This window comes from Lepidochelys olivacea (assembly GCF_965140295.1).
Source record: "Lepidochelys olivacea isolate rLepOli2 genome assembly, chromosome: 2".
NCBI lineage: Eukaryota > Metazoa > Chordata > Testudines > Cheloniidae > Lepidochelys > Lepidochelys olivacea.
The window spans coordinates 218,897,761-218,925,592 of NC_140412.1; the positions used below are offsets into that span (position 1 = coordinate 218,897,761).

General features: G+C 40.7%; 1 protein-coding gene across 3 annotated transcripts in view; it reads right to left on the reverse strand.

Moving 5' to 3' along the window:
• PHF14 (PHD finger protein 14) overlaps positions 1 to 27,832 on the reverse strand; it is a 299,910-nt gene that overhangs the window by 207,754 nt on the left and 64,324 nt on the right. For all 3 annotated transcript variants that reach the window (XM_084620028.1, XM_084620027.1, XM_084620029.1), the window contains exons 6-9: positions 14,916 to 15,027; positions 13,100 to 13,237; positions 7,984 to 8,130; positions 1,165 to 1,435 (exon numbers count right to left, since the gene is read on the reverse strand). In XM_084620028.1, the coding sequence (XP_084476154.1) occupies positions 1,165 to 1,435; positions 7,984 to 8,130; positions 13,100 to 13,237; positions 14,916 to 15,027 (668 nt within the window). The remainder of the gene's footprint in view (positions 1 to 1,164; positions 1,436 to 7,983; positions 8,131 to 13,099; positions 13,238 to 14,915; positions 15,028 to 27,832) is intronic.

Here is a 27,832-nt window from a genome sequence, read left to right on the forward strand (position 1 = left end):
CAAAAAAATGCAGTTTTGGTTAACCCAAAACTATTCTTGAATATGACACAAATTTGTGAGTAGTTCTGGATCATTTTTCTTTTCAGTACTTGGATGCCATTCTCAAAATGGCCAGAGAAAGTAGTGGTGAAATGGAGGTGATTGCCAGAGCCCTCCTTGTAACTTTTAATCAAGTGGTTAGAGCCCTCACCCAGGATGTGGAAGATGCAGATTCAACTCCCCTCTCTGCTGATATGGAGCAGGGATCTGAACTTGAGTCTCCCCCATTGCATTATATTACCCGGGCTAAGGGAATATACTGGTGTGGGTCTTTGGTGTGACTGCCCTTATCACTGGGATAAAAATTATAAGGCATCATCACCAAGTCTACCTCCTCGAATCTATCCCTTTAAAAAAATACCCACAACAGATTTTTTTCAATTTGCTAATTTTTTTTGCAGTTTTTAGATTCAGTTAACCCACAACAAATCTTTTTTAAAAAAAATTGAATCTCCTAGTGAACTGAACAAAATCAGTTATTCACCAAGCTCTACTGCCACATGCTTTTGCTGCATGAGCAAAGTCAGAGTGAGATAACTGTTTGATGATGTGCACTGATTGGTCATCTCAGGTTAAACCAGCTGATCTCAATCACAAGAGCATGCCCTTCTAAGGTGGAAACAGAGTACTGAGGACCTAAAGACACAGTGCCCAAGATTTTGCTAGGGATGTTCAGAGGGGAGAGAGATGCTCTTCCACCTAACTTCAAAGAGGACAAAACAAAAAAGGTGCCAAATATCTACCCTTCCATGCCTGTCAACAAAAACATACTCCCTGCTGTTTATGTTAGCAGCAATTTAGTTTACAAAAGAGATATGTTTAAAAAGGCACACTAACTTACTTTATCATATTAAGATACTGAGTGTTTATGTGAACTCTACATTCATTTGAATGAGCAATGATAGCTTTTTCTCTAACGATAAGAAAAAATAATATATATATATATACACACACACACACATACACACACAAGAGCATACTCTGTTACTTTAACCAAACCCTCTCCTCTCTCTTTCTATAATTAGTCAAATGTTTTCTTCAAAACATTGTATAATACAAAGTCAATAGGTGTGGAGCATCGTCTATACGGTTTAAGAAACTTAAATTTCATATTCTCATCCTTACCAAGATAATAATTCACAAAATCAGCAGTCAGAGCCGGTTGCTTATGTTTTCTCCTTCCGTCCACACTGGAACTGGTATCTGAAGTGTCCACGGGAAAGATGTCTGTACTAATTCCCATTAATTCAGCTTTGCGCATCAGCTTACGTATGGCTGAAGCACTGCTAGTGAGTGGTCGTGGCAGCTTCTCCCTGGGAACCCATGCCTGAGGCCTGGTGGTACGAGCTAATTCTGCCTTGGCACGATACTGCTGCAGTCTGGCATTGATTCGGGCCTACAATCAAATTCCCGGAAAAATCAAAATAGAATAAAATGGTGTAAAATGGAATCCAAATCACTTTTGCCAGTAAACTTAACCTTCCTTTAGACTACACGTACACTAGGCACTACTTTCAACAAGAAAAAATGCACAATCTAATCCAGCATTTTTCAACGCTTTAGGATGTGATAACTCAACAGACAAAACCATATATGAATATCATTTGATTTTACTTTGACATTTGTAGTTAACTGGCAGCATATTTTCTTAACCTTAGGTTTGTGAAGTCAAATGGAGTAATATTCAGAACTTTCTTTCTGGGAATACCACCTTCAACAAGACTATTAATGTAAGTGGTCTTCTGGCAATATGATGGCATATATAATAAACATAAGTAGATGGAACTGTCTATGTTCACAAAGTGGGTAAAACCCTTGGCTTAGGTATCAGAAAACAGATTAAGATGTGAGTACACTGCCAGCATAACTGCCATCTAAACCTTCTGGCTGACACTTATGCCAAGTCTATAAGCCTCTTTTATAGGAACTCCTTTCCCAGTTATAGCACTGCCCACACATACCTCTTTATAGGTAAGTACACTAGCTGACATTAAGGAAATTCACAAACAAAAGCAACAGAGGCACACTGTATATATTGCTGACGGCATCTGTATATTTTGGACATCTGGGAGACCAACACCAGAAGGTCAAGTTGCTACATGTAATTGGAAAATACTGCCTGCAGAAAGTCTTTGCAGTGGCAGACAATAACACGAGCGTAAAAACCATGACAGGCATGAATCCAGCTAAGTACCAGTTACAGTTTGTATACTCGCCTGCATGAAGAGGAAGTTAGGCTACAGAGCATTAATCCAACTCCCCCAACACATGGTATGAGATACCCTTACATGTGAGAGAAAGGCAAAAACATGTGCATATACATACTACACTTGAGGAACACCAGTTAACTCAGCAGTTCAGTTTACTAGCTTATGACCAGCATGATCTGGAGCAGGGTGTCAAACATCTGGTTTGTAGGCTGAATCCAGCCTCTCTTCTCCAGCCCATAGCACAAAGGACCAGAAGTGAACTGGAATGGATAGACTGAGTAGGCAGGTCATGCTTTATTTGGCACAGGCACCTGAGCCCCCTCCTTTTTCTTTCCGCCTTCCCCTCCGCTCAGTTGCTGCTTTTCATAGACTAGGCAGCACCACAATGCCTCAGAGATGAGACAGAGTAGGCTTCTTCCCAGCTGAACCACTATTCAGTCACTCTCACCCAGGTCTCAATCCTCTGTGCTGCTATCCAGACACAGATTTTGTCTTCATTGTTTAAAAAAAGATGTGCTTTTACTCTGGAATAACTAACACACATCTGCTATCTCAATGTAAATCCTACTGATGACAAGACACCATAGTTTTCACCATAAGGGAAATTGAGACAAGGGGTCAACCACAAAGCAGAGAAAGTGGCGTGACTCAGTGGCTAGAGCATTAGACTGGAACTTCAGAGACCTCGGTTCTATTCCTAGCCTGCTGGGTGATTTGGGACATTACTTAACCTTTTTGTGCCATAGTTTCCTCATCTGTAAAACAGAGCTAATGATGCTGGCCTCCTTTGTAAAGGGCTTTGAAATCTACTGATGAAAAGTACTATGTAAGAGCTAGGCATTATTAATTATTATTATTACTAACAGTGTTTTATATGAATAATATCACTAATAGTTAGGGCCCTACCATATTCATGGCCGTGAAAAACATACCAAGGGCCATCAAATTAGACCTCCCCCATGAAATCTAGCTATTGGAAAGGAGGAGAGGAGAGGGGAGAGGTAGCTGGGGGAGATTCCCGGAAATGGAGATGGATCTGATCTTCCCTCTGCTGCTAGGAGAGCCTGCACAAGGGGCTGCTAGTCCCGGCCAGGCTGAGGAGGGACAGGACTTCCTCTTCCCCTGCACGGCCGCTCTGGGTGTGTGGGGGAGGTCAGACCCACATGTGGGTACCTCCCCCAGCTGCAGTGGGTACCTCCCCCAGCTGCAGGGAGCTCCGTGGCTGCGCTACCTTCAGAGCCGCAGTGCAGCCATGGAGCTTCCTACAGCTGGGGGAGCTATCCACAGGTAGATCTCATCTCCCACCAAGAGCAGCCATGCAGGGAAAGAGGAAGTCCCGTCCCTCCCCAGCCCAGCCCGGACTAGCAGCTAGAAGCTCCCTGCTGGGGCGCTCCCAGGGAAGATTCTCCCAAAAGGAGAGAAAAAGAGAGGGAGGCTGAGGATGCCCAAAGTTGGGCAAATGAGTAGGGGAAAAGAGGACTCATTCACAAGAAGGAGGAGCGGTGGCTAGACATGGAGGGATGCATGGAGGGGAAAGTTTCACCAACACGTATACTTTTTAAATTAGTCTTTGTCTTTAAATGTGATATTTAGCTTCACTAGTTAAAGGGGCACACTCTGCAGTCAAAAGAAAGTACACAATTTGCCTCTTACCAGTAAACTTTCTACTCCTGGTCATGGCCCCTAAATGAACGGATAATTCAGCCCTCATGATAGAACATGTATTAACACAAATTTAACACCCATAATCTACAGCAGGGGTTGACAACCTATAGTATGCGTGCCAAACACGGCACACGAGCCAATTTTTAATGGCACGCTGCTGTCTGCAGGGGACAGCAGCGTGCAATTAAAAATCCTGCCCTGCCCGGCCCAGCCCACTCTTCTCCACCCACCGCTCTCTCCTTGCAGGGCAGGCAAGCTTCCCCCTCCCCCCACCTCTTCCCCCAGCATGCTGGGTTCCTGCCCCTCCTCCTCTCCCTCCCTGCAGCCGATCAGCTGAGGGCCCTTGCTACAGAGGGGAGAGGGAAAAGCAGAGCCGCAGCGCTCTTGCGCTCTCTGCTCTGGGGACCTTGTGGAAGGGGGTGGAATCGGCATATCCCCTCCAGCCCCCTGCCGTGAGCTGCTCAGGGCAGGGGGCTGGGAACACCCCCATGACCCCAGCCCACACCACCCAGCCCTCTGCCCTCACCCTTGCACCCTCCATACACCCCAGCCCCATGCCCTGACCCCTGCACCCTTCCCAGCCCCCTGCCCTGACTCCTGCACCCCCCACACATACCCAGCCCCCCCACACCCCGTGCCCTGACTCTTGCACCCCCACATCCACATCTCCACCCCCACCCTGAGCACCAAATGGGAGCTCCTGCACACACACCCACATTCCCACCTGCACCCCTCACACCAAATGGGAGCTGCCCAGGTAAGCGCTCCACACCCAAACCTCCTGCCCCAACCCTGAGCCCCCTCCCTCATTCTAGCTCCTGGCCAGACTCTGCACCCCAATCTCCAGCCTGCTCCTTCACCCCCAGCCCTCTTCTCAGTGCACTCCCACCCTCATCTCAGTGTAGAGCGAGGAAGAGAATGGGCCAGAACCAGGGAGAAAAGAGGTACCTACTCTATGTGGACAGGGCTGGGACCCCAGACTGGCAGCGGGCTGAGCAGGGCCAGCAGCCAGGACCTTGGCTAGCAGGAGCCAGCGGACGGAACCCCAGACCGACAGTGGGCTGAGCCACTCAGTCCACTGCTCGTCTGGGGTCCCGGCCACTGGCCCCACTCAGCCCACTGCCGGTCTGGGTTTCTGGCTGCCGGCCCCTTGTCAGCCAGGGTACCGGCCGCAGGCCCCGCTCAGCCCGCTGCCAGCCTAGGTGAATGGAACCCCAGCCTGGCAGAGGTTCTGAGCGGGCCGGCAGCGTAAGATCAGCATTTTAATTTAATTTTAAATGAAGCGTTTTAAACATTTTGAAAACCTTGTTTACATACAACAATAGTTTAGTTATGTAATATATAGACTTATAGAGAAAGACCCTCTATAAAACGTTAAAATGTAATATTGGCACATGAAACCTTAAATTAAAGTGAATAAATGAAGACTCGGCACACCACTTCTAAAAGGTTGCTGACCCCTGATCTAGAGTGGAGGTGGGCAAACTATGGCCCATGGGCCACATATGGCCTGCAGGACCGCCCTGCCCGGCCCTTGAGCTCCTGGCCAGGGAAGCTAGCCCCCGGCCCCTCCCCTGTTCTCCCCCATTCCCTGCAACGACACCGCCGCGCAGGCAGTGCGGCTGGCTCTGTCTGGGCAGCGGGGATGCAAGTTCCTGCTGCTCTGAGCGGCATGGTAAGGGGGCGGCGGCGTGGTGTGTGTGTGTGTGTTGGATATGGGGCAGGGAGTCCAGGGGCAGTCAGGGGTCAGAGAGCAGGGGGCAACTGGATGGAGTGGAGGTTCTGGAGGGCTGAGGGGTGGTGGTCAGGGGACAGGGAATGGGGTGGGGGGTTGGATAGGGCGTGGGAGTCCTGGGGGGCCTGTCAGGGGGCAGGGGTGTGGATAGGAGTCGGGGCAGTCAGGGAACAGGGAGCGGGGGGGTTGGATGGGGGTGGGGTCCTGGGGGGCCTGTCTGTGGGCAGGGGTGTAGATAGGGGTCGGGGGGGGCAGTCAGGGGACAGGGAGCTGGGGGGGCTGGATGGGGAAGGGGGTCCTGGGAGGGGGCGGTCAGGGGACAAGGAGCAGGGGGGGTTGGATGGATCAATGGTTCTGAGGGGGGCAGTCAGGGGGCGGGAAGTGTGAGTGGGTGGATAGGAGGCAGGGGCCAGGCTGTTTGGGGAGGCACAGCCTTCCCTACCTGGCCCCCCATACAGTTTCGCACCCCGATGTGGCCCTCGGGCCAAAAAGTTTGCCCACCCCTGATCTAGAGAGACTGGAAATACAGAATGATGGCAGAAACAAGAAACATTCATAATTTCTATTAGGGAACAGGGATGAGAACAATCTGTATGCTCACTCTTCTTTTAAACATGGCGGTGCTCAGCTCTCTTGAACTTTAATTCAAGTCCATTCAGTCTCTTGTCCATTAATTTAGGTGCATAAATAAAGATTAAGCCTAATTTTAGGCACCCATTTTTTTTAAATCTTGACCCAGGCCTACAATGGTATATTTATATAGCCTATCTGTGACTGCTAGTAGCAAATAACCCCAATGGCCAGGGAGGGCTCTGCATTACTACAGGGAATTCTTTCCTGGTGTCTGGCTGTTGGGTCTTGGTGAAATGCTCAGGGTCCAACTGACCGCCATATCTGGGGTCAGGAAAGAATTTCCCGCGGTCAGATTGGCAGGGACCTTGGGGGTTTTTTGGCCTTCCTCTGCAGCATGGGTCATTTGCAGTTTTAAACTAGTATAAATAGTGGATTCTCTCTAACTTGAAGTCTTTAAATCATGATTTGAGGATGTCAGTAAGGCCTCCAGAGATTATAGGTCTATTACAGGAGTGGATGGGTGAGGTTCCATGGCCTGCAATGTGCAGGAGGTCAGACAAGATGATCATAATGGTCCCTTCTGGCCATACAGTCTATGAGATTCACAGCAAAGACCTTTACAATTTAGGCATTGGTTACAGAGCCCCTTTTTTTCCCCTTGTCTATCATTTCTGCCACTATTATGTAGATCCACAGCTTGCCTCTGCCACCATCATCCTGATCCCCTTACGATTTCTCTCAGCCACTTTTCTGCCCCACAGAAGCACCTTGAAGCACAGAGTCAGTCTCCCTCCTCTCAATTCTTGTCTCTGGTGTCACAGCAACCCCTGACAGCTGGGAGGAGAAACTGCATGAAAAATCCTACTTAGCCCAGGTCTGGGGCATGCCCAGTACAAATGGAACCTTCTGAGTGTTTTGTTTAAAAACTATCATCCATTGAGTATATGCAAACAAATTTTTTACAGGATTATAAATGTTTGAATTTCGGTGGATTTTCATGAGGCCGGCAAAAAACCTATTGACACCAGGGCAACTCACTTGCTAAAGTTCAAGTCCCTTCTTCAAACCACAGAGGCACTAGAGCTTCTCAATTAAATTAATGAAATAATTTAGCATGGGCAAAACATTTTTTCCCTAACCTCATTCTGAGAAATAGCTGAATCACTTTTACTGAAATGGTCTATGCACACACACACACACAAACCTGAGGCAGACACACAGCATGGAAAATTTCAGCCTAAAGGACTGAAACATACAAGCAACTGAAAATAGGGGTCTTATATTATGAAGTGTTAAGGCAACCTTATCCGTAGGCTTTGCTATAGCTCCTTGTAATAACTAAGGAAGAAGGCGGAACTTTCTTCTAACATACACATAGCAAAATGTCCAAAATCTTGGCTGCTTTGACTGATTTTTATTTTTTTAGAATCTTGAAATAAAGTTTAGAAGTAAAATAAATACAACTATGGAATTAAAAAAGAATTATAAATTACCCTGGTATCATAGAGAATTACATAAACTAATCAGGATTATTTCCATTCAGATGCGTGCATGTGCACCTTTTCAAGGATTATATTATGGGGTCATTCACTCTTAGGGAATCCAATCTAAAGATAATTCACTGCCATATTAATTGACCATATGCCATCAATGTAGTCCAAATTTCATTTTCAACCACCGTAATTCCACCTTTCTCTTCCCCCCTCTTCTCATTTAACATTGATGATTAATGCACATGCAGCTTTGGCATGGGTACAATACCTGCGCTTCTGGTGAGAGCTGTTTCTCTCTTTCCTGCAAGGACATTTTACAATAAGACTGTAAAGCCAAGTAGTTCTTCCGTTTCCATTTTCTGTCTAACCTGTCCGCGTGCTGTTTACAATAAGCAAAAAAAGGATCTGCTATGTCCTGTTTCAGCAAGAAAAAGGGATGGAAAAGAAGGGGGGGGAAATCTAGTTAGAAAAATGATACAGAAGAACATAAAGCCAGCATTTCATGTATAACACAATTAACATTGACAGCTAGGGGTAAAGAATACAAGCCAAAATAGGGGAAGAACAGGTTAAAGAATATTTAGATAAATTAGATGTATTCAAGTCAGCAGGGCCTGATTAAATTAATCTTAGGGTACTATTTTTTAATAATCCTAGTTTTTTTTTTTAATTTTTTTAATTTTAATTTTTTTATAATCTTAGGGTACTACTTTTTAAAAGGGGAACAAGGAGGACCCGGGAATTACAGACCAGATAGCCTAACTTTAATATATGGAAAGATATTAGAGTAAATTTTTAGACAATTCATTTATGGGCATCTGGAGGATAATAGGGTTATAAGGAATAGTCAGCATGGATTTGTCAAGAGCAAGTCATGCCAAACCAACTTAATTTCCTTCTTTGATAAGATTACTGACCTAGTGGATGGGGAGAAGCAGTAGACATGATATACCTTGATTTTAGTAAGGCTTTTGACAAAGTTCCACATGACGTTCTCGTAACCAAACTAGGAAAATGTGGTCTAGATAAATTTACTATAAAGTGAGTTGCACAACTGGTTGAAAGACCTTACTTTAAGGGTAGTTATCAATGGTTTGCTATCAAGTTGAGACAGTGCATCTAGTGGGGTCAGTCCTGGGTCCAGTAATCTTCAATATTGTCATTAATGACTTGGATAATGGAGAACAGTGTATGCTTATAAAATCTGCAGATGACACCAACCTGGGAGGGGTTGCAAGCACTTTGGAGGACAGGTGTAACATTCAAAATGGAAAATTGGTCTGAATTTGACAAGATGAAATTCAATAAAGCCAAATGCAAAGTACTTCCCTTAGGAAGGAAAAATCAAATGCACAACTACAAAATGGGGAATAACTGTCTAGGTGGTAGTACTGCTGAAAAGGATTTGGGTTTATAGTGGACCACAAACTGAATATGAGTCGTTAATCTGATGCAGCTGCAAAAAAGGCTAATATGATTCTGGGATGTATTAACAGGAGTGTTGTATGTAAGACACAGCGAGGTAACAGTCCCACTCTACTCAACGCTGGTGAGACTCCTGCTGGAGGACTGTGTCCAATTCTGGGCACCACAATTTAGGAAGAATGTGCACAAATGGGAAAGAGTCCAGGGGAGAGCAACAAAAATGATAAAAGGTTTAGAAAACTTGACGTATGAGGAAACGTTGAAAAACTGGGCATGGTTAGTCTTCAAAAAAGACAACTGAGAGGTGACCTGGTAATAGTCTTCCAATACCTTGAAGACTATTATAAAAAGGACGGTGATCAGTCGTTCTCCACGTCCACTGAAGGTAGGACAAGAAGTAATAGGCTTAATCTGCAGCAAGATTTAGATATTAGGAAAAATTTTCTAAGTACAAGGGTAGCCAAGCTATGGAACAGGCTTCCAATGGATGTCATGGAGTCCCCATCATTGAAAGCTTTTAAAAATAAAGTTGGACAAACACCTGCCAGGGATGATCTAGGGGTTTACTTGTTCCTGGCACAGCGCAGAAGGCTGGACTTGATGACTTGTTGAGGCCTTTTCCAGCTCTACATTTCTAAGATTCTATGTTTCAAATAGATGGGTCTTGTAGAGTAACACAGTCAGGGTTTGCATCAGTTTAACTAAAGGTCTGTTTAAAACCAATTTAGTTAAATTGATGCAAGCCCACATGTGTACACTCAAACAGATTTTTAGATTGTGTATATTGATTTAGCGTAATTCAGTAAGGAATTGAGTTAAGCTAAATCAACGGAAGCCAGGTTTAAACTTGTTTAAAAGTGACCACACAGGAATTTTGCTTTTGTTTTTTAAGCTGAGAAGTTTCTTTTTTAGACTAGCTACTTTACAGTTTATGAAAACAACATAATTTGTTACAAAATTTCAGTTTCATATATCAAAAGAGGATGCTAAAACTATACTAGCAATTATTTCCACCCAGAATTGCAAACAGAATTAAAAGGTATATTTAATTGTTCCCATAACTCATGTAGCTTAAAGTCTAAATTCCATTATTTGCACACAGAAGTGACCACATTATCAAAAATGTAGGTGAAAATAATGAGGGTTCAGTTTCAGAGAATAAGTTGAAGCCAAATTGAAAAGTCTAACCTTAGAAGTAAAAGATTTGTTTTAGTTAAATGCCTCAATTAAAGGTTTCAGTAGACACCGTATTTTAAAATGTTACGGAGGGTCAGTGCTACCCAATATGCTAATTAGTTTATGAATTATTTTTGTTTGCTTTTTTTTTTTTTATTTAATATTCACAGTTAAAGAGCACTGAAGCAGGTCCCAGCAAATACAACACAGGACAAACCAACACTGCGAGCACCTCATCGTTCTTGAGTACAGCTACCTAGTGCCGCACAACAAAGCAATACATTCTCCATGTACTCTTTAATAGTCTCTAATGATCTCCAAAAAAAAAAAATTAATGAATTTACATTTCTGCAAGTTAACCCAGGGAAAAGGGAACAACTTCCTATGACAAGTGTTGTACCAACAGGTAACAATTACAATAAAGCACATAAAGAAAGCATTTAGAGCATTGTATTACTGCACTAATCATGAAGAGTTGTCATTTTTCTACATTGAAGTGATGGAAGTTATTTTTGTGTATCCAAGGTTGTTGTTTTTCCTCTGTGCCTGTTCACAGACAAATTATAAGGTTACTAGTATATTTTAATACTAAATAGTTATAAAAACTTGCCCTCTTTGTCTCCTTCTGTAATTATGAAGTGCTCCTGGTTGCTGTTTGGACAGTTCCAAGAAACACTCACCTCTCTTTTGCCCCAGGAGCTCACTAGAATATTTGATCATTCCAGAAGAGACAGGCAGGGAGTCCTTACATATATGTTAAATATAGAATGTATGGTCTCTCCATATTGTTTCTCTGGGAAGTAATCACATTCTGCTCAATATTCCTCCAACAGATCAAAGTTTCCAAGGAAGGGGACATTTTGGGAAAAAGCCACACACCTTATTCTGCATTAAGTGAAAGAGTTCATTATTATGTCTTGTTTTCCAAATACATTCTTCAAAGAGCATGGTTTTCCTTTTGACTTCTTCAAAGTGGTATTCATATGGCCTAAGCACCAGCAGTATTTTGTATGATCTCTCACATACATAATTTTCTTCTATTTTTCATTCTTCACTTACTACATTTTCACATTCTTATGGCTGAACTACTTTATCAATTCATTTACCTCGTGTATACAGTCTGCAAGCTGAATAAGACTGCCTCAGCCAAAGGTGGATTAATACATCTCAGTTTTCATTCTCTTTTTAATTTCCAGCAAATTTTCTATATAAATAATTGTCAGTACAATTTACTAACCAGGCACTAAAATCCACTCAGTATCTCATGACAACGAAGAAATTAAATATTTTACTTGCCTGTCCAAAAAAAGCCCACCAACCTACTCACCAGAGGCAAGTAAAATTTTGCAAGTTTCATTCAAAAATATACGCTGTATATTTAGATTTCAGGGTAGGGGAATATACGTGAAACAGAGCTTACCTCCATAGGAATTTAAATTAACAATTCTCAGTTATGTGATTCCAAGGCCTTGATTACAAAATACTTTGTTTGCAGTTGTTTAAAGATATGCAGTGTTTTTAGGTGAAAAGCACTGCAAACACATACAATGATGGAAATTCACAACATGAGCTCCTTAAAGAATCAACATTAAACCTCATCTAGTAGACCCATTACTGTTTAACTGAAGGCACCATGTTTATCTTCCCAGCACTTCATCTTGTAGGTGAAATTTACTTTTTGTGCACAGTTCTGACAGAGAATTACTAATGGTCTAAGTGGCCAGTTCCTTAAGAAATAAGAAAGACAATGATTCCAATGTAGCTAATGAATGACAACAAAGCCTGCATGTCAGTGTGTGCGATTATGTGCACATCCCTCTCACTCACCTATACACAATTTACTTTCTGTCACATTTACTATATGTAAAGATGAATATGACTGGCTAAACTTGAACTTTGTAATTAGGGCAGAACACTAGACACTTACAAGGTATTTCCATTGAATAAATCAGCCCTTATGCAAAATCTTGTCATTTGGATTGCTTTATTCATATTATCAAGAAGAAAATTGGTACCATGAGTGACTATGTAAGGAATATGGAATTTAAAAGTAAATATTTTAACTGGATGCAATTATTGGTAATTTACAAAAACTCAGAATGAAAATCAAGAAATATCATATTAATACAATGAAAGTTACTTATTTAGGTTACATCTTTTTTCAGTATTATCATTAAATTGTATCCAAAACATTTGAAGAGAAAAAGGGCCCCATTTGTGCCATTTGAACAGCACAAAGGGGATGTAATCTGGCTACAGCTGGAAACTGAGCAAAGCAGAGGGAGATTCTAAACTGGAAAGAAGCTGACAAAGCAAACTCCTACACCAATGCGCCCAACTCTTAGTTAGGGCCATTTCAGGAGAAAGAAGTGGTAAGATGGGGAGTGGGATAAGAGGAGCTCCTCTAACACAGTCATTAGATAGTGTATGATTCCTTAGAGACAATAACTAGCTATCATAAATCAGAGCAGGCCTTAGGCTGTCCTAATTTAAATTAGGGCTAGGCCAGCTTGAAACAGCTTCTTGTGAAGCGCATATCTTGGCACAGGAAAAAAAAGAAAAAATCTAGCCCACTTCCAAAAATATACTTATGACCTCACAGCAGCATCTTATCAAAAACTCTCCTAGTACTCCTTTTCTTTTTGTGAATACAGACTAACACGGCTGTTACTCTGAAACCTCTCCTCAGGAATGTTATCCAGAAACACAGTAAGCTTCCCACATGCTTTTGTTAGGACATTTCCATTTTATGTTTTTCTAAGGAAGTTGCATCACACACATACCTCTTCAGCTGCTGCTTCTGACAGCAGGCCTTCTTTCTGAGCACAGGTCACATGGAAATAAGCTCTACACATGCCAGCATCACAACTAATGCAAACACCAGTTCTGGCAAAACGAGGGTCTTCACAAAAACTGCATTCCTAACACAGAAAAATGGTAAAATTAACTACAGAGTAAACACGATAATAAAGATTCCACATTCCATTTTTAATTTGCTTTGGCATAAATGAAAGATAATTTAGATGTCTTCTATACAGACACACAAAGTCTGTTAAATGTTACTAATGGATGGATTTAATCTCATGAGGTATAGCAATACAGTTAAGGCTAGCTACCTATACTGGGATTCTCCAAACTTCTTTTTTTAATCCTATATTCCCTTTCAACAGGTAAAGTACAAGACTTGAAATAATAATACTGGCTCTTCTTGTTTTCTTGCACTGGTAGGTTTCAACTTAGACTCTGCACATACTTTGTTTTATGTGATTAAACATGCTTTGTTAAAATTAAGAAGAAATTAAATATAATAGACTTAAACAAATGATCATCTGGCTAATTTGTAAGCAATAGTCATAATAGTAATAAAATCAGTGCAGTAATCCTTATTTAGGAGGGATCCAATTGTATTAGCAACTTTATAAACTATACAGATAAAATCAGAATCACCTCACCCACAAATGCAATATATTCCAGGTTGGAGAGACGCTGTGAAAACGTAGCAACACACAATGCTATACAACTGTTTAATCATGAAATGAAGAAGAATACTGCATTAAACTGTATAAAACTGAAGCTCCAGAGGGAATTCAGATAGGCAGAATATAAAATAATTATCCATATTTTCATTAGAAACTGAGACTCAGTCTTTCTTGTGATAGGGTTAGTGTTTTATTTTGCCAACATATTGCACTGCCTTGGGTCACTGACTCTGCCCACCTGTGAAGAGCATTACTTATCCTATAATCCCTTTTAAAGTTTGAGATGTGCCCAAATTACTACTTCTGCTCCTATTAATCAGTTAAGTCATCAGAAAAACCTAGCTATTGTGTAGAAAAGCTGCTGTACAGAGGTTGCCCACTTGGACACTTCTATAACAGTGCTGAATGTTTTGGAAGACTCAAACTAGGCATGCTGGAGAGCCACTTGCAATACACACAGGCTACTCTTCAGTCATCCTGGCATAAAAGTCTTTTTTGTTGGTGGTGGTGGTTAATTTAGTATTCATGAAAGGTCCCACATTGATAGCCTTGGGAACTCAAATTTTACATGCACCAAATGGGTACAACAAGAGAAGCAACAGCAAAATCTTCCCCACATGGCCTGACACCTAGAGAAACATTTGGACATAAGAAAACCAAGGAACCATCTACCAGAAATCCTTTGATCTCTATTGAGTGTCATTTTGTGCCAATTGTAACGGTAATTTGAGTGCTATGCACAAACATCCTCTTATGAACTGGACTAAAAACAATTACACTTCACATAAAAGTCCATTTGGGGAAGGCGGAGTATATTTTTCACTCAGACTCCCATATATTCCTCAACTCCCTACATTTATACTTTGGCAGACTGCCATTAACACACATAACAAGGAGGTAATGAGTGTCTCCAGAAACAAGGAGAGATGGGGAAGAGAATGAGAAACAAAAGAAAAGACAAAAGAGAATGCATACTTCTGTTTTTATTGCATTTCCAGCCCTGAATCTTGTTGCATTTGTTGCAAAAACAGAATTACAAAAAGCTAATAAGATATTCTATGCCATATATGTAGAGCAAATAAAACTATACCTATGTAAACTATACCTCTTCTAGTCTTACCTTGGCACCATACTTAGAATAGTTCATTTCAGTAAGCGTTACTGGCCGCAGCTTGTCAATATCTCCAAATGCCACTCCTGGAACATAGAGGGCACAAACAATGTGGACCCACCTACAACAGCAGAAAAATTAAGCCATTATCATCAAGAACAACAACATTTTGCTCTTGTATTGCACTCTTCGTCTGCAGATCTCAAAGTACGTTACAATGGACTGAAAGTATCATTCACATTTATAGATAAGGAAAATAAGATATAGAAAGCCAAGGGTGTCAGAAACAGGAACACAAGCCTATTGACTTGAATGGACCATCCACAAGCCTCTGGTGCCTCTCTCCTATCACTTAGATTTTTTTTAATTTGTTTTAACTTTTTCCAGTCCAAGAGTTGTCAGCAGCTTTCTTTATATGGCTAATCTGTCAAATCTTAAGGTTTCAGAGTAGCAGCCATGTTAGTCTGTATTCGCAAAAAGAAAAGGAGTACTTGTGGCACCTTAGAGACTAACCAATTTATTTGAGCATAAGCTTTCGTGAGCTACAGCTCACTTCATCGGATGCATAAAGTGGAAAGTACAGTGAGGAGATTTTATATATACACACAGACCATGAAAAAAATATACATTGTAAGGAGAGTGATCACTTACGATGAGCTATCACTCTCCTGCTGGTAATAGCTCATCTTAAGTGATCAGTCTCCTTACAATGTATATTTTTTTCATGGTCTGTGTGTATATATAAAATCTCCTCACTGTACTTTCCACTTTATGCATCCGATGAAGTGAGCTGTAGCTCACGAAAGCTTATGCTCAAATAAATTGGTTAGTCTCTAAGGTGCCACAAGTACTCCTTTTCTTTTTGTCAAATACAAGTTCAGTAAAAACCACAAGCATTACCTCTCTCTGCCCCTAATACGGTTTGGCTCAAACATTGCATAATTTCTATGCTGACTCTCTTGTGGGGAATGAAGGTAAGCTGCTCCCAAAAACAGACAGAGACAAAAAGTCACTTTGCCAACCACTTTGTCAGAGGCGGTTTCTCTTCTTTTTCTTGATTTGTTTACATACTCTGAATGATCTGCCATATGATAATGCAAACAGACACAGAACAGAACTCACTAGACCTCCTAATTCCTGCAAGGGAGTTAAAAAGGCAGGAGCAGTACTAAGCCTAAAATTATTTGAATGTTAAGAAAGAACCACCACTTCATCAATGAGATTTTTTTTTAAAAGCCAGGGTTTGGTTTTTTTTAATGAAACATCAAATCACAGAGTGTGTTACTTTTCAAGAGCCAGCTACTATCATAGCTGATATATTCCATTTTGCAGTATCAAATATTAAAGTATAACACTGGTCTTATAAACAGCTCAAACGGGAATTAATTCAGGGAAGTCTAATGGTCTGCATTGCACAGGTCAGACTAGATGATCACAAGAGTCCTTTCTGGCTTTATAATCAATGAAAGACTAGATGATAAAATGGGAAAATCATGATTCTGAGAACATTAGATCAATAATATGTGAACATGGCAGATCATCCTGAGTTTACTTGGTGTGTCAGACTCTTTCCCAACAATGTACACAGATGGCATGATGATTTCTCCCAATTTGAGACCACCTGATAATCTATTGGATTTAATTAAGAATGAAATAAATGTATTTGTTGACAAAGACTAGGAATGTTAATATACCTTCCCTTCGAATATCCCTCCGTACACAGTTTTAGAATTTGGACCTTTACAAAGGGAACAACCAATGTTCCTGGCAATATGTCCAGTGCTCTAGTAATTCTAAAAAAAAAATCTCCTGTATGATAAACTTTTAAGCTTCACTAAAAAAAAGCATTGGTGTCTCTTGTCAAAAAGCTCTGTGGATAGTTATGCAAAACTAGGAGTCATCAAGATACAAGACTTCACAATAAATTACAACATACTTGACAGGTAAGCTTGAAAACAAAATAGAGAGAAAAAAAAGAAATTTGGATATATATTTAAAGAAATAATCTGATCACATTGTGCCAATGACTACCTTTGAAATATTTAAATAATGCAGTTAAAACTTTAGTTATGTGAATAATAGTAATTGTGGCAGCAATTGCTAGAATTAAGTCTGTACGTGCATTTCCATCTAAACTCATGTTTTAATCCACTTAAAGCTTTCTGAAATCTTCACCATTTGAGTTGAAATTATGTAGGTTTGGTCTATGTTGAAAGGAGAATTTCTTCATAACTGTGGCCAAAAAAAAGCTCAGTGACTTTGAAGCACAAAGACAGTGGAGAGGAAACAATTCCCTTTCCAAAAATCCTTGTAACCTTTATCTGAACAGCTCTAGAATTGAAACAGCTGGTTGTAATAAGCTGAAATATCACATGGAAGCAGTCACAGTGGACCATCAGTACTTTTAAGCATTCAGTGAATGCTTGTTTTTTTACTTGACCAGTCAAGGTGCCTTCAGGTCCTTGATTCCTGTGGCAGTAGGAACAGAGAGCTAATGTATGAGATGTCTCAAGAAGAAAGCATGGAGTCTTGGTGCCATAGAGTTCACATATTATCTCTTGGATGAGAGGGTATGGACAGAGATATAGGTTCATGCTATCTACGTTAGATCCCCAATCACTGAGGCATCTGAGAGCCCCCAAAATTATAACTTAACAACAAGGAATCCAGTGGCACCTTAAAGATTAAAAGACTTATTTGGGCATAAGCTTTTCTCACAAAACCCTTGTAACATAGGGATGTACTACTATCTCCACTGTACAGATGGGAAACTCCTCCTCTCATATGTATACATCAGAGTTCAATGTCCAGGTTCCGTAACCAGAAAATAGTCTCTGTATCAAGGGAGGCAAGACATTGTAAACCCCCCTCCAGATGTTGAGAAGTGAACTTCACCACCACGTGAGTTATTGTCTGTAATGCTGCCCCGTGGTCACTGTAAGGAGAGGAAATCAGGCCAAGCTAACATATAGTTGCAGCAACTCTGGAGAAGCCGGAGAATAGTCTGTTGAACCAGGTCCAGGATCTACAATCAAGTGAAGAAGGAGGTAGGCAGAAGCAGCGAAGGTCTCCTGAGTTTAATTAGTGTGTCAGACTCTCTTTCCCACCAATGCTTCCACTCTATAAGAACACAGTTTTCAGCTCCCTAGCAGTGCGGATCATCCATACATGGTAAAGGGCAAGCAAGTGCTCTCATCCAGGAGTGTGTGAGCTACCGTAGCAAAAGGGTGATGAAAGATCAGCCACAATGTTACACTCCAGTGCCCAGGAGAGGGATTTCTCCCCTGAATACAAGTGACCTTGGTACGGCATGGTGTTTCTCGTTTGAAAATGGAGCATCAGTTAACCGGAAATGTAATAAGTCAGTTTTATCTGTCACAGCTCTCCAGGCAGAGCTAACAGTAATAGTATCTAATCAAAAGTCTGGCAGAACGATGTGTGATACCACATGCAAAGTAAAGGTTAATTCATAATTCAAGCAGCCACTAATAGTATGAGTGGCCACTTGCATTTAGATGGGGAATTGAAACCTGAAGAGACTGTGTTAACAAAGGAAGTTTGTGGTACAGGAAGGACTTGAACATAGGTTTCCCAAGTCCCATAGGCCAGTGTCCTCATCACTGGACCATCCTTCCTTGTCACATTAATAAGTGTTGATTAGTGCAAGGTTACTTAATAAAAGTTAACCAACATCTATGGATGAGGTTTGCAGCATTCCATGCATCACTGAAGGCTCACTGGATGATAATGTTTCTGGTGCAGTTGATTCCTAGTAGTCAGTGCATCCTTCCATGCAGAAGGACTGGATAGACTGATGAGGAGGTGATATGGCAGTGTTGCTTACAACTAAGTGTGTGGGGAGAGAGGGTCTCTCATTCCAAAACTAGATCTGGAATTGTTCATTTGATTTAAGAATGCCCAAACTCATGTTCCTTCTGTCTGGTTAAGGGTAATACAGGAAGTACTCAGACCTTTGCTTGTGAAGACAGTCAACAACTCCTTTAACGAGAGCAGAATTAAAAAAAAAAAAAAAAAAAGGAAATATTTGTGTTGCCTTTGCCTAAAAAAATTAGCACTTGATGCCAGCAAACTGGCCAAATATAGAGAAGTGGGTAATCTTCCATTTTTGGTTAAGATAACAGAGAAAGTGGAAGTTAAACAACTTTCCCAGAGCCTAAATGGCTGAGAATTCCTTGAGACATATCAGTCAGGCTTCAGACCTGGCTGTAACATGATATAGATCTTCTGACAATGGACAAATACCAGGTTCCATACTGATGCTGTCCTAGATACCACTAACCACAAGATTCTTCAATTCTCTTCAGTAGAAGGGAGTTGCCTTACTGTGGCCTCATTCTTTTCTCTCAGAAATTCCAAAGGGTAGTTTGGGGGGGGTATCAATTTTCTGTCCTGAAGGCTCTCTTACACAGGGTTCCCTATTATCACTCTTCCTATTTCATGTGCATGTGATGCCACTGCCCCAGACATGCAGGAAGAAAGACAAGATGCAGTGATGTGGTTTAATTAAGCTGCAACTTTATTAATTTATCTCAGTGATTCTCAACCTTTCCAGACTATTATACCCCTTTCAGGAGTCAGATTTGTCTTGCATACCTCCAAATTTCACCTCTCTTAAAAACTACTTGCTTACAAAATCAGACATAAAAATACAAAAGTGTCACAGCACTACTGAAAAATTGCTTACTTTCTCATTTTGTCTGTATGAAATTTTAGTTTGTACTGACTTCGCTACTGTTTTTATGTAGCCTGTTGTAAAACTAGGTAAATACCCTGATTTATTTCATTCTGGGAATTATTTGGCAATAACTAATAAAGCTCATTTCAGCATTCCATCTTCACTCATTTCCACCTGTTTGGTCAAGGCTCGCATAAGCCCCTTACTACCCCCTAACATGGTTACAGCCCACTGCTGGGGCCCCTCCATCCTTGCTTTTTATGAGGTTTAAGAGGGAAAAGGGGCTGTTTCCTAGCTATATCAGACATTAGGAGCCCCACTTCCATTCTCCAGCTTCTTTAGGAAACACCTTCCTCTAAGTCCACATCCAACTCCAATTTATTACTGAATACCTGCCACCAGGTGTACCTGCTGATCCAGGCATACGAGGGCTCTATCCAACAGGACAAGCATATTCTCTCTCTCCCTTGTGTTCAGGGAGTGAATGGTCTACCTGACCCCACTGGGCAGCTGTCAGCTCAGGTGATGCCTACCCATTCTCTTCCCAAAAGAGGCAGGAACCCTTAATGGACCTCTGACCACTTTCCTTCTGGTTGACCAGACAAAAACCTCCTTCGAGGTTGTGGGGATTGCATTTGAAATGTTACTGAAGAAACTTGGAATGAAGTGCTTTCAATATGCTTATGACACAGATCTCTCTCTCCATTATGTCTGACACCTAAGGTATGGTTGAGTGTTTCTCTGTGTCTGGTAATGACTCAGGCGTGGATGAAGCAACCAGCTATATGGTCTGATATGGTCCACTAAAGACTGATAAATTCACAATTTGGGGATCGTTTTGCAACTCCCAGCTATTGTTAGTCAATTATAGAGCTGAGAGGGACAGGACAGTTTTTCGCCCCATCTGCATCACTGTCAACTTCCAGACTTTAGAGTAGCAGCCGTGTTAGTCTGTATTCGCAAAAAGAAAAGGAGTACTGAATTTGTTAGTCTCTAAGGTGTCACAAGTACTCCTTTTCAACTTCCAGACTGTTCTCTAAGATGTAAACCCTCACTATCATCATTCATGCCTTTGGCATTTCAAGATGAGACTACTACAATGTGCTCTACATGAGGTACTCCTTAAGTCTCCACAGAAACTGAGGCTGGTACAGAAGACAACAGTCCACCTTTTAAGCCAAGTATCCTAACACAAGCACACCACCAGATACCCAAAATCTGGACTGGCTACTTTTTGGTTTCTTGCTGTTTCAGGTATTGGTTCTGAAGTCCTAAATGAAATGGGATACAGACATCGTTGAAAAGTGGACATTCTTGAGGTATAGCTGTCTATTGCATTTTGACCCTTAATACTATTAGACCATCACAGTGACTTCTGCCCAGCAGTTAACATTACACACTACAAAGCATGTCAGTAGGTCGCACACTTCTTTGCTTCTGTAGGTCAAGCTGTTTGCACACACCAGGGGCTCCCTGAATCCCTCCATTTCCACCACCCCCAACAAATTCCTTATGTGCCATGCTCCTATCACCATCAATTTCAATTTCTCTGCAACACTTCCTCCATCTCTTATGCCAGGGGCTGTGTATGTTCCCTATTCCCCCACTGTCAGAATATTTGTGCTTGTCCATTCCCTCCTCTTCCACAACACCTGTAGCTCTGTGTGCTCCCTTATTTGTTCCTTCCCTCTATACCCCACCATGTCAAGGACTCTGTGCTTCCCCCATTTCTTGTGCCACATGACAAGATCCCCTACATTCTCTCCCCTGCCATGCACCCGCACATAACAGTCTCCCATGCAAGGGCTGTGCCCTCCATTTCACCTTCCCACTTCCCAGATATCAGGGCCTGTGTGTGCCCCCTCTTCCTATATAATTTTTTTTCCCCCCTTTCATTCAGGCTGTCAACATTTTTTACTCAACTGAGACATAGATGAAGTTGAGATGGGGGTTATTATTATGAAGAAAGATGTTAAAGATGTTAAACTGCCATCAACTGTTTTTTGATCTATAGATAAGTTAGATCGGATTGAAACCAATGGGTCTGCTAACCAGATGTCAGGGACTCTGTGTACCCCTCATTCCTCCTTTCCAGTTTTCTTACTTTCACCAAAATCAATAGATTCTGTCCATTGAGACTGAGAGCATTCCATGACATTTTGTAACTGATCAGATGTGGCATTCAAACGTTATCACATTACATCCAAATAAAGAAATGCCATCAATGTGAGCGTATGGCCTCGCAAACTCAGCCAAAATATAAATAAGTCTCTTTATTATAATTCAAGCTCAATAAAAATGTCAACATGAAGTGTAAGAAGTAACAAACAGTATGTTCATCATTCTCCATTGCTCATCCTATGGTTACATTGATATCAAAGAGAAAAGTCACTAAAAGGTACAACAACGGAAAACAATGCCTACAAGTCACTACATTTGGTTAAACCCATAAGGATTTACCAAGCAGAGATAATAGAAACTACAACTGTAATCAAAAATAAATGTTTTACTGGACAGTAGCTCAGTCACTGAAGTATTTAAATATTTGTATAAAATGGAGTTCCTGTTCAAAGTACAGTAATGCATCACCATTGTTAATATCCAAAAACGAGTAATTCACTCTCCTTAATTTTAACTGAGAAATTCACTTTAAAAGATAAGGATTTTGTCGTAAATTGTAAAGATGATTCATCCAATTACCTGCACAGAAATGTGTTTTCTGGGGCTACAAATGTGGTTTTTTCAATGTTTATTAGGATTCTGTGCCTGTACGTGCAGGAGTTAGTGAATATGATTTGTTCATATAAACTACAATTATGGTCCAATGCAAATGAAAACTTGTCCAAGATAAAGTTTAAATTAGTCTTTTTTTGTTATTTTAGAAAGAAAGACAGCTAAACCGTCAGTTTGTAATCTATTCCATAGCAAGAGACAAGCATATTGTCAGGCTGTTTCTGTAGCAGCTAGGATTGGAGTTGTGACTCAGGGCTTCAAAAACTTCCTCTCCGTCCAGTCTTTCCCACTGTTCCAGAGACGCCGTAAGCTATTACACATCTGTACATATCACAATGTATGCACCCTGATGCACCAAGACACTGGAGGTCAGGGGGTATGTGGAATCAAAACTCTGCCCACTCGGGAGCAGGATCTGTGAACAAAGGAAGGAGCAGCAGGGTGCACTCATTTAGTGGGCAGCTGATCCCCCCTCTATTCTCTTTCACCAGTACACAGGGCCAGCCATGATCAGGCACAAAGTGTTCTCATTTCTATACAGTGTACTTTTCTTAAAGAAATTATATTATTTAATCTATGTATGTCAAACAATTCAAAATATTTGCATCAATGGGTGTCAAAAATCTTTTTGTGTACGTCAAGTTTCAGAGCCATGTAACACCTTTTTTCAATAGAATGCCATCTGATGTTACTGTTTTATTGTTACTAAAAGCATTCTGAATTCTATAGGTTTTCCTTTTTTGCACCATACCACTGGTTTAAGGTGCGTTAGACTGAGAACATTTTTATAGGGGGAAGTGGAGAAATAGTTACACATCTTCAAAATTATCTACTATTTTTTAAAAAGCCAACGTTTTAGTTTAAGATTTTTGATAGTAAGTTTTAATACAACTTCCAAATGCACCCTGCAGAGTTCAATATAAAGATACACATCTTCAACAAGCAGCTGCTTCTCAATTTAATTTGCAGTTTTTTCATGCTCCACTGGTGTATTAAATGCTGCTGCACTCTGTAGGAGTTTATCTATGATAAACTCAACAGCTGGCTGCTTGCTTCATACTGACCTTCTCAAAATGTTTTAGCACATGTCACGCAAGTATTACAGATTTAAACTGCCATTTCAGTGTGATTGGCACACAAGTATCTCATTTCCACAACCACCTATATGCGAACTCCAACCTGAATCTTTATTAAAAAACATACAGAAGTCAGTCAAGTTCACAGCTGAGGCAGTTTCAGCTGCATTTAATACCAGTTCTAAATATTTTCCTGTTCATTTGTTTAGCTGCACATGTTTTAGAACCTTGTAATTAAGACAAATTGGGTAATCAAAGAAGAATAATCTTCCTTGTTACTTTACCATCCATTTTGCTTGGAGCAATGATGACAGATTTTGATTAGGGAAGAAGAAAAAATCAACCCAAAACAAGGACAGGACAAATATCCTATTCTAGGATAATACTTTTTGGAGAAAAAAAGATTTTAAAAATCCATCATTCATGTTCATGAAACTGGGAAGCTAGGGCAAAAAAAAAAGATTCTTTAGAGAAAGTAGGCATTTCATTAAAGTAACTATTCACCTTTCACTTAGCAGAAAGAGAGAAATTATTCTGACGTGATTTGAAGAGAAATTGAACAGGTTTGGTTTCACCTACCCGTAATTTCACATCACAGCACTGATGCATGTCTAACATAGCTGGACATCCTCTAAAATGGTGGAAGTTGGTGGAAGGAGGAGGATTTTGTTATTTAATATTTATACTATGGTAGTGCCTAAAGCACTAGGTTGGGTTCCATTGTCCTAGACACTGTAGAAACATAATAGTGGACAGTCCTTGCCCAAAAGAGCTTACAATCTAGAAAATTAAGATCGAGTCACGATACCATTCTTACTGAAGACTGAAACTTTCAGACAAAGATCTAGAGTAAGGGGATGAGGGACTTTTCGCACTGAATCTAATGGTTCTCTTGCACATCATCTGTGTTCTTCAGGAAGGAAAAAAAATTGACCAGCCTACAGGTTGAGAATCAATTTTTTAAACTCCATATGCGTCACAATGTCTCCATGTCCCTTCAGGCTTTCCCCCATTTGTTACTTGGACTAGGAATGCTACAGAGGTTACTATGCTTGCTTATTTCATGCTCTGGACCTATGCTCCATGGGTCCAAGATTGCCATAGTAGACATTTTCTGAAATCAAACAAAAGAAGTGAGCTGGGAGGGTCCCTTAAGTCAGCAGTCACTAATGGAAAAAAGAATCTTATCCAATTACGTTGCCACGCTGTGCACAGAACCAGTAAAATGAAGAAAAGTTCCCACATTAATCAAGTCCACTCTAGTATACAAAGTATTTAAGCACTGTTTGTGATTCAATGTTTTTATGAAGTATGTGAACATGTAATTAAAAACTGTCCATGCACATGTACAAGGGGGATGAATTAAGGTTGCACACACAACTTTAATGCTGGCATTACCTCGTTTTTGAGAGCTTATCTTTGCAACCTTAATGTTCTTTTCAGCATAGGTTACACGTGCGCAATTTATTCTACTAATACTACTACTACTTTTTAAAATTCTATAACTGCTAATTGTGAGGAACTGAATTAGTCCAAATTGTGCAATGGTTTTAAAATGTGTTTGTTATCAAGACACACTTCGATTAAGGTCTCTGGAGGAGTTTGAGGCCCCAGTCTTGCTAACAACTTAAGCATGTACCCTAACTTTATGCATGTGAGTAAACCCATTGACGACAAGGCCTAAATCATTGGTCTATTTTTAAAAATGCCATGGTGGGCAACATTAAAGACTATGATTTCCAGTATCAAGCTGCTTCTCTTTGTAGGTAACATTCTACCTTCCTCCCCAAGACTAAACTCATATTGTGCAGAATCCTCCATGATATCAAAGGTAAAGGGGAGATATGACCCTAAGAATGTTAAAACTCTAGCACAATTTTACCTGCAAGAATTAAACCCATTAATGTTATTCTCAATAACAGTACATTTACAGGAGGTGGAAAACTCTTTTTGTTACATACTGCTGTTTCTAAGGGCCTCATCCTGAACGTGTTCACCTCCCAATGACTGCAGGGTCAGAGATCACTACTGTAGTAGCATAAGTAGAAAACTGAGAAACAAGTTGGGCAGGAAAGCTAAAAGTAAGACGAAACAAAGCCCCTGGCTGGGAGAGAGAGTAGAACATTAAGCAGACGGCAGGGAGAAAACATAGCTATGTTCTTAGAACACATTACATACAAAACATGTATACAATGTTTTATAGCACTTGAACTGGAGAATGAGAGCATACCTGTGACAGATAGGGAGAGTACCGAACTGTGTAATTAAAGCTTTTTTCAGATGAAGGGTCTTCCTTTGAGTCATAACACATAAGCAAATGATTATCAATAAAGGTAAAATGAAACTTATTGTATTTAACTTTGCAGTTTTTACTACTTCCTTATATTTTGTGCAAATATAACTGGATCACTTTTGCAATACCAAAATGTTTGGCTCTCAAAGGAATTGCTGGAGAAAGTTATTAAAACCAGCCTGAACTTAAGCAGATACCTGAAAGTAGAGAAACCAGGCACTTTGATATCCTTGTCCCATGCCATTACTTACTAATAAAGACCCTATTTTGTTGTACAATACATAATTGATTATACTAGCTTTAAAATATACAAAATTAACATTCTCTTTGTGAATGCAAACTGAAATTGTGAAAGATTTCACAGCCATATATGCTGCAAGAACTTGAAGGTTAGTGTGCTTATAGTACTTGAAATAGTAATACATATGTGACATTGTACCCCATAATGCTTTATGGGAATATGACATAACTGAAATATGTTTTATGCTACATGTGCCATGTAACATATCTCTGTAAAGATTATAGTCTACTGAGTTCCTTACCAGCCAAGCCACATTTCTGGGAAAGCTCAGATGTGGATTGGCATCTCCAAGTTTATTGTTGGCTTAAGGGCTTCTTGGCTGGGCACTTACTGAGAATAGTCTTTTCGCAGGAAGCTGACCAACTGCTTCACTAAAACCTACTTAGAATCAGACAAGTATACCACCAATATTCGTAACTTCAAATACAAAAATGATATATGCATACAAATAGGAAGAATAGATTCAGTAGACCATAACCTTTACAGAGATATGTTACATGGCACATGTAGCATAAAACATATTCCAGTTATGTCATATTCCCATAAAGCATTATGGGGTACAACGTCACAAGATATTTACCTGGTTCTTTGACTCATTCATCATAATCACTGACAAGGTTCCTCAGGACTGTTACACCTATGCAAATCCAAAAGACACAGTGGCTCAGCCTGAGTTAAAACACTATCTTTTGACATTAATGTCCTTGCCAACTATTTCTACTGTCTTCGTCTGCTAAGATTAATCACTGAAGTATTGATAGCAGGCCCATCATCTGAAAACCCTCCAATTCTTTGAATATCAGACAAGTTTCAGATGTGTGGAAGCATATGTGCATATGGTGTGGCAACAGCAGTGACCTTGATGTGACCTTGGTCAAAGATATCCTGCTGGTCAGAGGTCAGGCAACACTGCTAATTGTGCCAGGATTTTTTAAAGGATGTATTACCATCAACATCCAGTGTTCTTGACTTATTTTTTGGATCTGGTAGGGAAAGAAAAAATCACATTAGAGTGGTTCTGTTCTTTCTTGTCATCGATCCCAGAGAGTACTGATGAGAGAGTGCTATGCCTGTCTGAGTGCTCTCAGCTGGACGACCCCACATGAGCTTAATATTGTTACCCCACTTGATCAACAAAGAAAGCTATTAGGGGAAACGGAGAGGTAATAAGAGGTACAGAGACCTTGACTGAGACATTTACTTGCTATCCCATTATCTGGCAGAGATCATCACCAGCATGAAAGCTAACAGGCTTAAACAGAGTCTAGACAAGACTGAGATAATGCTCACTGACAGGAAGCAGCACACAGAGGAAAATGATGAAGTCTATGAGCAATCCCATAAATTACTGCATTTGCTTGCCATTTGTCAAAGTGGTCTGCAATCTCATATCTCAGTTGTCAGAAATGTCTTTTTCCATCTTGGGGTAGCCAAAAGTCTGTTTTTTTATTGCTGGTGCAGACTTCACTATGTTCCTACATGCCTTTGATACTCTAGAATAGTGCTTCAATGCACCCTATCCATGTCCAACCACAGGTGGAACACAAACTCCAGCGAGTGAAGAATGGAGCTTTCTGCCATCTGATAAAGGCGACTAGCAGGGGCACATATATTATAAGGGTGCTCCACACTACACAATGGGTATTAGAAAATTTCTGGGTAAAATGCAAGGTGTTGGTTAACATCTACAAAACCCTAACTGGCCAAGGCCTAACTACGTCAAGACCTCTCTAAGTAATCACACAAGCTGTGTTTGCCCAAAACACTTCAGATAAATTATGACAGGGGTGAGGTTCAAAGAAGCCAGCTTGTTGGCAGCATAGGCCC